Below are 12,097 nucleotides of genomic sequence, written 5' to 3' on the forward strand. Positions count from 1 at the left end.
TGTGGTAAGGAACCTTCCCTTTGCTCTGCCCATTCTGACCTCACGTTTTATCACAGGTTCTTTACATCTCTATGAAGAAGTCTGCAGCCTAGGGCAGGGGTCACCAAAGTACAGCCTGCAGTCTGCTTTTATAAATGAATTTTGATTGTAATATAGTCACATAGTTTTTACCTATGGTAGACACCAGAGATAATCCACTAGGGAATAAAAGATGGTTTGTAATTATTAGACCAATGAAGTGATCCCATGCTCAAGAGGGTCATGAGCATGTCAGGACTATTCCAGAAGGATGTGGTTTCTCCACATTGTAGGGTCTCTCTTTTCTCTAAGAAGGTCAGATGATGTCAACTGATAAAGGGCAATCTGTTGGGATTTTCTAGAATGTTTAAGCAATGATAGAGCATCACTGGACAAGGTCCACAGGACCCAAGTGGGTCTACATATTTTGATGTAAAATTTCTTCTTTTTTTGCTGTTAAAGATATTAAAACAGAATGCTATAGTTCCTCCTAGAAGTTCCCAGGATCCTCATATCCCTTTTATAAAAACATTTTAAGTAAACTTTCAGAAAATAAGAAACATTTCTCTTAAAAGTGGAGATGCTCTACAAAACACGAAAGGGGAGAAGTGGATAAACTGGTAGCACATTATCTGACTCAAAAAAAGATGCTCATGGCTGTGCCAAATCATCTTTTTCTTAGTAAGTCACACTGAACAAAAAAGAAGGTAAATCACTGTGAAAATGCAAGCGAGCTGGTAATAATAGCCTAGTTATAGCTGCCATGAAATAGTCATTAAGTTATATGCAGCATAAATCTCACAGAGTTTTGTAAATTATGGTGGTTTTTAGAGGCCAAATAAAGATAAAACATACAAACTATGGCTGCTTTTCCTCTATGCTCCTTGGCATGACTTTCTAAAATGCTTAAGCTCAGGCTCATAGGACCATATGGTTCTTGAAGCATCTGAGAAAGTATAAAGGTTCACAACTTCGTTAAGACCCCTCTTTCACATTTTGAAGGTGATCATTCCTAACCAGCCCTTCCCTGCACTCTTGCCTGGTTTGGCTCACACTGAGGCGGACAGGCTTCCAGCTCAAGCCTTACACTTGAAGCTGCTCCTGTTTCCAAGGCGTATTGGAAGAGCCGGTGCTAGAGATGGGTGGCGCTTGCAGGCTAAGCTGGCTGCTGGTGGTTCCAGCCAGCCACCTCCACTCTGGAGACCAGCCATAAAATTCCACTCTCTGCCTTCCTCAGTAGACCAGCACATTAGCAAAACTCAGATTCAAAGATGCCCAGTAAAATGTTCCTTTTCCTCCTTTTTGGAGGTTGGTGGTAATCCCCAGTTGATCTTTCCTCTTAACTGTTTTTTCCCCCTGCTATTTAAACTGAATTCTTATTGCTCCAAATTAAATCCATTCTTTCTGGCCTTGTCATTGCTAACTAATGAGAACAATTGCTCTCTTTGCTCCTGGTGGCTGCACTTTTGGTGCTTATGGATGAGAATCATATCCTTCTTTAGCCTACTTTCCTAACTGCAGACTGCACAGGTGATAAAATGGGTTAATTGTTGCTATAAAAATATTTTCTATCCTCATAACAAAGTAATTTTTTCCTCCAAATCATTATAATTTCTTAGAATTGCACTGTGTTCTTCACAATCTGCAGTGACTGAGGTTGCAGTCCTATTGGGCTTATATATACAAACAAAATGTTGGATATACAATACACATGAATCTAACAATTCTGGGTTATTGTGCTGTTTCCTTTTTGCCCCACCCACCCTGGCCTCGGTTTTTATCACATGTTCTTTACACCTGTATGAGGAAGTTTGCAGCCTAGGGTAGGGGTCATCAAAGTAGAGTCTGCAGCCTGCCTTTTTTTATTGGAATATAGTCACACACATTTATTAAAAACATGTTATCTATGGCCATTTTCACATTATAATGGCAGAACTGAGAGGCTCTGACAGAGATTGTATCACCTGCAAAGCCCAAAATACTTGCTCATCTGCCTCTTTACAGAAACACTTTACTGACCCCTAGCATAGGAGGTTATTACCACCCATGTGGGCTTTGCTACTTGCAACAGGTGAAGGCAAAGTACCAGGTAAATCTCTTATTTACACGTAGGCAGTCTGCTAAACGTTGCATGACAGGCCAAACCACACAGCTGAGTGGTTTGGGTGTCTGGACTGAAAGAGTTTTTCATTTTTTATCCCCGAAGTACCCCATGGAGATCAAGGTTCACGTCTAAGGGTACAAACGAGGCTTGACACCAGGGCTAGCCCTGGGATACAGCTACAACACACCTAGGCAATTCTTATAATCATGTGCCTCTTTGCCGAGTCTATCTAGAATGTTCCGCTGCGTTAATCTGGCTCCCCGACTCACACCAGCAGGAAGACAAAGAAATCCAGGCCCAGGCCTGGTACTCACTATGTGAAGCTGGAGGAAGTCACCGAGGCCCGGAGCACTGTCGATGCGCACCAAGATGCCATCCTTCACGGTGGTGCTGAAGCCCACGGCGAGGCGGTCAGAGCGTGTGCTGGGCCGATCATTGGCCGGCCAGGTGTAGAGGATGAGGCCTCCGCTTTTCCCAAAGATGTACGTAGCGCCAGCTGCGAAAGCAAGGAGAGAGGGAGCCATCAGGGCATGTACTGTGCATCGCCAGCTGCAGGCACGCTGTGGAGGCTCTGCACAGACCACTGCGGAGAGGAGATGGCCCCCACATGCCGTTATTTGCTTACTGAGAGGGATGGCATCTAAAGTCTCGCAAGGCGGCTGTCACCCCAAATTAAAGATGCAGGCAAAATGAGTTAATAACAAAGCAGATGTTAGCGAGAGACATCCTGAACATCTTCAGTTCCTGCGTATAATGGCAGACGGCAAATAACATGCCTTGTCTGAGAGCGAGGGTATGTGGTGATGGACAACTTTCCCAATTTCCTCAACAGCAGAGTTAATTTTCCATCTCGGCTAGGACAGGCATGAGATAGAAAACTAGTTCCCCCCATCTCAGCTCTCAGAACATTCTGGCCTGTGGGGCCGGGAGCAGTTCCGGGAATGCCTCACCAGAGGTAAGGTGTAAGTCCAAAGCCATCATTCTTTTCACACCTGGACCTGCGAGCACCCCCACAGAAAAGAAGGCTAGAGCCTGAGAAAACCAAGTTCTGCATTGGCCTATTTCACTATTATGTTGCTGTAAAATATGTGATAAAAATTAATTCCAGAAGCCTTTTAAAAATTAATTTATTTCCCTAGTGATGGTATTTATCTGGTATTATATAACAGCTTCCCTCTGTTTTCCAAACTCAATTTCAAAAAGGGAATATAGAAGACACAGAAAAAAAAATCTCACAGTGATGAATTTGGAACATAAGTGGTATTGCCACTTATGAATAGTGGATTTATCAGTGTTTTTAGTATTTACCATCTTTTCACTCATTATTTACAAAGCCAGGGATTAGTAAGAATATATTAATTTAAAAATACATAGAAAACAAACAGGAAGAAAAATAAAGAAAATATTTGCATCTCATAAGTTTTAAAAGTCTGTTTTTAAAAATAAGTTTTTAAATCTAAATTTGGAGGAAAGCATTTAGATTTGGTACCCAGAACAGACTACATCATTGTAGTTTCTATGGCTTTATGTATGTTACCCGTAGTGAGTACTTCCATATGTTACTCATCTCAAAGTTCAAAGAATATTTGGCAGCAGATCTTCTTGTGTGTTCCCACTGAACATGGTCCAATCCTTGAAACTATTTTAAAGCAGCATTAGATAAGCGTTCAGATTTCTTCAACTTCACTAAAAATCTCCAGCACTGGTTCACATTTAGTTTACAGGGAATATCGGATTGAATTATGTTGTGTGAAGAAAAAATGAGTTATGCAGCTTATTTAGAAATAATAAAGTCAACTGCTATGAGGCTAGAATTAGGAGTATATGTCATATGTCATCCTTATTTTAAGCACTAAGCCACATTATACTCTGAGGCAGATAGAATCTAATTTGTCCTTTTTGAAAGGTCACTATTCTAGTCTTTCCAATATGCTCAGTTTGTATATTACGTGTAGCATAACATTATCTTCCTTTTATGAATGTCTCAATCCTGTTTGGATAGTGTCTGAAAAGACCTCCACAGTCATCTGGAGAATTTGGGATTGTGGTATGGAAAGTTTATGATTAATGCTATATGCAAAACAATATCTGCTCCTCACCATCCACAGATACCCTAATGCTTCTTAAACTTAGAAATGTGGACATAATGATTTACCCTTGCTATCTATCCATCTGTGAAGAATTTAAATAATTCCCTTTCCTGTAGATGATTACATATGTCATCGCCACCCTCTTTATTCTTTATTTGGAAAACTGAAGGTTACTCAGTGATCAATGTATAGAATCACCAAAAATGCAAATCAGCCTGTGACATTTTGTGGCAATTTATAAAATCTTACCCTATTTTATCCTAAATATGTAGTGGATTCTGCTACATATTTAAATAAATATGATAAATCCATACTCTATCAGGAAATAATTTTATCATTTTGTTACAAAAAGAGCAAGTCCACAGTTGATAACAGCAACACCTATGCCTGGTGTTTTACAGTTTAAATAAACCTTTTCAAATTCATTAGCTGGATCTTCACAACAGTTCTATGGGATATTTCATTTGTTAACAATGTTTGGAAATAGAGACCCAAGCACCTGACTTACATAAATGGCACCTCTTTAAGTCTCCAGCTTTCCCTCCTGCTTCCAAAAGCCTGTCCTCACCATATGCCAATTACAGCTTAATAAAATTATTCAATGAACTATACCAGTGGTGCAAAATTGACTATACTTTATTCTTTTCACATGTTCCTATAAGACCAAAATGGAATGAAAACAAAGCCATAGCCCCCAAACCTGGCATATTTTCAAAAGCTAGTCTGGCCTTCTAACCATACAAATAAATTTACAAACCTTCTATTCTGTTCATATTTTTTATCCACTGACTGTTCAGTAATTCTCAATAAAGACTATAAAGAGGAAGAACATTTTAAAAGGTAAGTATACAATTTCTTATATATAGTGGTTAGGAGGTCATCATGGCTTTAATTTTTAAGTAAACAAAGAACAAAACCTCACTATAATAATCTCAAGGTAGATCAAAAATCAGCCTTAAAAATTATTTTGCTTGCTTTTGTTGTTCTGAATTTAAGATGCCACTATGTTAGATAATTCTAACTTTGTAGATGAAAAGGGCAAAAAAGTACAAAGTCCTTAGCATATTGGCTTATTCTGCCATGTGGAAATAAATCTAAAAATATGTATTCTTGGTATCAAATTTCCTAGTAAGGGTAAATAAAGACCCTGAATGCTCCCATAGTCAATGTTGGCTTTAAAGGAAGTTAATTAATATTTACAACTTTCTATTCTGAAAACCTGTTATTTTTTCCCCCTCTTTAGTTAGCTTTGCTTTCTTGCAAGTGCACTTTCTGTTTATTTTAATATAAAATGCCTAGAGTCCTAGGGGGAACATGGACTTATTTTGCTTTACATTTTCAAATTAAAAAGTTAATTTCTTATTTTAAAATGTGGATTACAAATCAACATTTGGGGCACATCCTAAGAACTATAAGAACCCTCCTTAATCCATTAAAGATTTTCATTTCCAAGCCATGCAATACCACATCACATGCTTGCTCCCCTGAGCCTAGTTTCTCTGCCTGTTGGTTTCTCGCTGTGCTAAGTATGCTGGTACGAAGATCATACTCCAGTTATTAACAATCAGAATGATGAATTTCCTGCTTGCTAGCAAAAAGTGATCAATTCAACTGAAGAAAAACTGCTATGGTGGCATTTTGACCATTCAACATTGCAGGATTTGCAAGTTTGGAAGCCGCCGAGATTGCTGAGTTCCACCAACAGAGTATTTCAGGAATGAAATCTCCACACTGTCACCATTAACCAAGATATGTATACACACCGTTTTCAAACAGTCAACAAATTTGACATGTTATTTAACACACAACTTCTTTTGTCTCAAAAGCACCAAAAAATGGGTTTGGCTTATTGTATTTTAATTGGCAAGCTATTTACTGTGATGGGGCTGATGGTGATTTTGGCAGAGCCAGGTATGTTAGGGTATGAATATGTATCTTTTGGGGTGTATTCTGTGTATGGAATTGGTTGGGGGGAAGAAGAGGGTAGGACAGGCTCCACTTAGATCATGAAGAAGTCCTGGGGAATAGCTTTATGTAGTTATACAACAAACTGATTAAATAGATGATCGATGGTTTCTCAAGGACAATAAAAGATAAAATTTTTTCCAGGTCATACATTTCCCCAAGAAATAGTTCTTAAACCTGTGGCACATATTACTGCTTATTTTACTAAAATTTAATATAATTATTGATGGCAACTTAACATGTCCTTATTTAGACCATTTGGATAATTATTACTATTGTAGCTTTGACTTCTTAACCTCATGGTCCTGCCATTATGACACTGTTTTCTATTCTTATATCCAAGTAGCATATTATTTCTTTTTGGCAATTACCAATAGAAACAGAATCATAGACCTATTTAGGATTTATATTCGATATAAAAATAATATATACATACATATGTGTATGTGTCTGTAAGAAGTAAGGAAAGTTTAGTTAGAAAACATAGTAAACTACCTGGAATTAATTTATTATTTTTTCCATCAAATAATTACAGATAAAAGGCTCCAGAAATTCATCTAAATATAATGTTGGTTGTCTATTTATGTTTTTTAAAAAGGAAAGAAAACAAAGCAAATCAGCTTTCCCCGAAATAGTTTTTGGTTGGTGTTAAAATGGAACAATGCAAGCATCTCCCAGGGGAGACCTGAGAAAATTAAATTTAAAGAGAACTAGATAATTTACTCATGGACAAATATAGCATGTAGAATAATAAATTAAGTAATAAAATAAATATAATTCTTTCTGTGCAAACCACCTGATAAGTAAACCAGGGTAAGAAACAAGAAATCAAACTCCTCCAGTGCTCTTTGAACATTGCCTGAGAACTTAGTATAAAATCTCATGATGCCAAGGTAATATATCTGTCTTCCTCTATTATTCAGGCCCCTCATTCCTTATTTCTATTGTATTACACTTTCATCAACTCTATCCACATTTGTGTTCTTTACTGTGAAGTGGTAAATCCTTTTGGAAAATAAATGACAAAATATATCACACCTGTAAATGCAGTTATTGCTACTGACTTAAAACTATCTTTTATTCAGATCAATTAACCAGATAGCTAACAAAACCAAAATGGAAAGACTCAGAAATGACACATAACTCTCCTAGCAAATAGAGACATAAAGCTCAAGGATCTCAAAATGACTGATGGTCTGGAAAAAAAAAAAAGTTTCTCAATTTCTTTTACTCAGTTTGCTCTATGGTTCCTCTTACACACACCCCTGGCTGTTTTGGGGAGTATTCATCACAGCAGGACCTTCTATGTTCATAGCACTGAATGGTTTTCAGATTGTTTTCTTTGGGAGTATCTCATTTGCTGCCTTCTTCCCCCAGTACCCACTGAAGCGTCAATGGTAAACATTTTCGTTAGAATAAAACAGAAAATAAAGACTCAGGAGATTAAGTGACTGGACCTGGTGTTAAGTGGTGAAGCTGAGAGTAGAACCAGTGTGCCCCTTCCTTGACTCTGCCCTCATCTAGCTGTCCTGTGGGCCCATAGCATGAAGCTTCCCAAAAGGAATCCATGGGGACCAAGAGCTCCACAAGAAGGAGGAAGTGAATAGCGGATAGGAAACTATGAACAAAACCTCTGCACTACAGAGGAAGCCTCTAGGGAGTACAAAGTAAGTGATACAGATTTTACAAACAGTCCTGCAATGCATTTATTGAATGGATGGTTTATTATGATCTATTTTGTCGACTCTGAATTTTTTGAAATAAACACCAAAACTGATGATAAAGAAGCCTTAAATAAAGCAAAACTGAAGGGACTGAACGCTAGGAGAGAAATTTCATCTATTTTAAAAAAACATCCTTTATCTTTGGCAAAGAAATGATCAGATTTACTGCTCAGCTAACTGAGAAACTGACAACACTGCCTAAGAGTCAAATACATAATCAGGGAGAGCCAAGCCCCATTTCTTAAACAGTGCTAAGGCAGATGAGGGTTCCCTCAATCTGGGTCCATTTTTTCCTCTTTCTTGAAAGAAGAATGATTAAAACCAAAGGGCATTAAGCCAGGAAACACAGAGGCAACATTTCAGAGCACATTCCAGTATTCTGGAAGAAAAACTGCAAGTCAAAGACTTCTTAGCAGAACCAATACTCGTTCAGTTTGGTACAAAAATCTGCTTGGTGATACTGGAACTCAAACTTGTGCACAGGGTGAATTATATATATTGTATCCAATGTCAAAGCTTCCATAGAAGCTGGTGGGAGAAAAATACAAAACCAATAAAATTCTACCTATTAACCTATTTTTTTTAGAAATAAAGAAGTATATTACTGTTTAGTTCTGGTAGTAAGTATTATAAAAAAGAACCATGCTTCATGGATGATTACATGTACAAGCCCTATTTTGGCAAAGATGCTTGGTTGGACCTTTTCATGGGAATATTATCATGAATTTTCCAGGGGATCTTCAGAGGAGCCAAATAATTATGCTATTTCCAAAACTGATACCAACAATTGTGATGGCCTCCTGCTATGATTTCTCATCACACCTGTACTTCCCCAAATTCCGAGTAAAATAAAATCAGTTTCTGGGCACATTCATGACTGCTAACAAACACATGACATTTTCTGAGTCTTAGAGATAATGACATTTTTAGAAACACATTACATCAAAGATTTTTTTACAAAGTTATTTTTACTCATCATATTCCAGGTCTCTTCCACTGGGAAAAAACTGATTAGTGATAGACCTTACAAATGTTTTCCCCACTGAAAGTGATCTAAAAATAAGGCTTCCAGGGATACATTTAAATTCCCCTTGCTTAAAAAAGAAGTTTCAAAAACTCATTGTTATTGTTGCTGTTGTTGTTTGTTTGGGGCAATTAATTTTTTCACAAATCTCTGTGCTTAACAGTACTAGTTATATACTAATGTTAATACTAATATTGATGCTTCTGCTAACTATATGTATGAATCATTTATTATATAATACACTATAATACAATATTTCAAATTCCTATACCTTTTACTTTAGATATCTTTGCTGTATTAGTTTGTTAGGGCTACCATAAAAAGGTAACACAGGGCGCCTGGGTGGCTCAGATGGTTGGGCGTCTGCCTTCGGCTCAGGTCAGGATCCCAGGGTCCTGGGATCGAGTCCCACATCGGGCTCCCTGCTCCTTGGGAGCCTGCTTCTCTCTCTCTCTCCCCCCACCTCATCGCTCATGAATAAATAAATAAATAAAATCTTTAAAAATAAATAAATAAGTAAATAAATAAAAAGGTAACACAAACTGGGTGGCTTGAACAAAAGAAATTTATTTCCTACAAGTTTGGAGTCTAGAATTCTGATATTAATGTGTTAGCAAGGTTGATTTTTTTCAAAAATGGCTATTTTCTCCCTGTGTCATCACATGGCCGCCTCTCTTTACCCATGTAAAATTTCTTCTTTTTTTTTAAGATTTTATTTATTTATTTGAGAGAGAGAGAATGAGAGACAGAGAGCACGAGAGGGAAGAGGGTCAGAGGGAGAAGCAGACTCCCGCTGAGCGGGGAGCCCGATGTGGGACTCGATCCTGGGACTCCAGGATCATGACCTGAGCTGAAGGCAGTTGCCCAACCAACTGAGCCACCCAGGCGCCCTACAATTTCTTCTTAAAAGGACACCGGTCATAGTGGATTAGCAACCCTGCCTCCCTCCCCACTCGCGAAGACCTCATTTTAATTTATATACCTCTTTAGAGACCCTATCTCTAATTACAGTGACATTCTAAGATACTAGAGGTTACAACTTCAACATACGAATTTTGGGGACACACAGTTCAGCCCATAACAGTTACTTTCCCAGTTTTAAAGATGAGGGAAGCTGTAGATTGAAGTGAAATAACTTGTTTAAGATCTAGTAGAATCGGGGATTTAATTAAGATCTACCTAACTCAACAACCTACATCCTTTTCATTATGCCAAGCTGTATCGCTAACACGCTCACCTTTTACCTTTACCTGTGTACCTGAGTAAAGAGATGGCAATGAACATGAGGACAATGGCTTCCTAACATGTGCCCCAAAAGTAAAGCAAAGCAAAACAAAACAAAACCACAAACAAGATGGAAACTCAATGCTCTCACAATAGAAATGACAGTATAGGGGTGATCATTTTATTTTCTTTAAATGACAGTGGCTTAATATGAGCTTGTTTTCCGCAAAGTATATAAAGCAAAGTCAGACAATAGGCTGCTCTTCATTAATTACACCACAGTCCTAAAAATCTAAATTCTGAAGGGGTGGACTCTATATGAGGTTTATTTCAGAGAATATCTCACAGCCAGTATTAATTTAACTTTCATAACCAAGCTTGTTTCTTATAGCAAAACAAAGTAAGTCCTAGGAAATTGCACAGTGTTCAGGTTTGAGGAAATAAATATTAAGTTTTATTGTCAAACAAAATGAAAATCCAGAACTCTTCTGTACCATGAGCTCCTGGAGGACAGGGCTGTTTAATTTATCTCTCTATCAACACTGAATGCTCAGGAAATAAATGCTGTTGAGTTAATCAATAAAACCTGGCTCACCTATACTTTCAGATCTTCACACTGTCATTCAGGTATCTGCCCATTAATCCTTCTTAGCTTTTTGTCATTTCATCTCAATGTGGAAAAATTTTATAAATGCTCATCAATTAGGGTTCACAACACTTTCCAGGTGGAGAACAGAGCTTCCAATTTATAAAAGAAAGCTAACCACAAATACGTTTGAATAATTTTTCTTTGGTGAATTTTTGGCAGGCTCAGAGAAGAAAAGCACACCTATCTTTCATCAAAATGTTTTATGTTACCCCTCAGTTCCTAAATCACATGTCAAACTGTTTTTAGTAATATTCATACATACATATATGAATACATATATATGCATACACATATATATGAATACATAATAGATTTAACCTAACAAGAATATACAGTAGAAAAGCAATGCAACCTATTTAAGAATAGCCATGTCATTATTCTATTTTACATATCACTGGGCAAAGACCATATATACATTTGTCCCTAGGCAAAATATAAATGAATGAAAAGAAAAATAAAATTGATCATTTTATAATTACTCATCAGACTTTTCTGTAGCATTTTTTTAGAAACTCATTCCTTCTGATGACATCTCATGGGATATAGAATAAAAGGGAGGTTCAGAGTGAATTCATCTGCTTCCTTTTCCTCTTTTTATTCCACAGCTTTGAAATACCTTCCCTAATAAGAGCAATCAAGGGATTTCTAAGTCCTGAATATTCTCTGAAAAAGAAACACAGATGAAGAGCAGTTGCTTATTTCTAGCGCTTTGATTTAAATGCTGGATTTATATGGACTTCACACTTTCAAGGAACCAGGGACTATAAACATGACTTTGGTGTATTTGTGGCTCTAATTCATAAATCATGAATTTCCTGGAATAGTTAGCTAATATTTCTAAGGGTATTGAATCTTACTTCTATGAGATACAGATCCTTAATCACAGAACCCATGTCAGAATTAAGCAAAAGGAAGAAATTTCAACTATTATGGTCCCCTCTCCTATTCTGTAACAATCATTTAGCTTCGCCATGCCTCAGTTTCTCCTTTATTAAGAGTTGATGATACTTCTTTTACCTTCTCATCTCAAAAAGTGGCAATAAGGATCAAAATAGCTGTCATGTACACTATACAGAATTCTAGAAATAATTTAGTTTTTCTGTTTTATGGTGATCACCTCAAAGTGAAGAGATGCCTAAGTTTTGGTATCTGTAGAATTTAATTATTCCCTATTCCAAGTACATCTTCCTCCTTTGTCCTGCAACAGTAAGCCCTTTCATATAGAAATGACTCTTTTATCCCATACCAATCATGTGATTTCAATGGAAACTGTTTAAAAGTCTTTAACAGATTTTGCCC

The 12,097-nt window shown here is 37.2% G+C and overlaps 1 protein-coding gene across 13 annotated transcripts in view; it reads right to left on the reverse strand.

The window, feature by feature from the left end:
- The window catches only part of NRXN3 (neurexin 3), a 1,474,839-nt gene that overhangs the window by 344,725 nt on the left and 1,118,017 nt on the right, over positions 1-12,097 (reverse strand). For all 13 annotated transcript variants that reach the window (XM_028123318.2, XM_028123231.2, XM_088025019.1 and 10 more), the window contains one exon: positions 2,437-2,618. In XM_028123318.2, coding sequence (XP_027979119.1) covers positions 2,437-2,618 — 182 coding nt within the window. The remainder of the gene's footprint in view (positions 1-2,436; positions 2,619-12,097) is intronic.

The sequence above is a fragment of the Eumetopias jubatus genome, unplaced genomic scaffold (assembly GCF_037043125.1).
Source record: "Eumetopias jubatus isolate StellerSeaLion01/CBP00866 unplaced genomic scaffold, mEumJub1_p1.0 scaffold_7, whole genome shotgun sequence".
Taxonomy (NCBI): domain Eukaryota; kingdom Metazoa; phylum Chordata; class Mammalia; order Carnivora; family Otariidae; genus Eumetopias; species Eumetopias jubatus.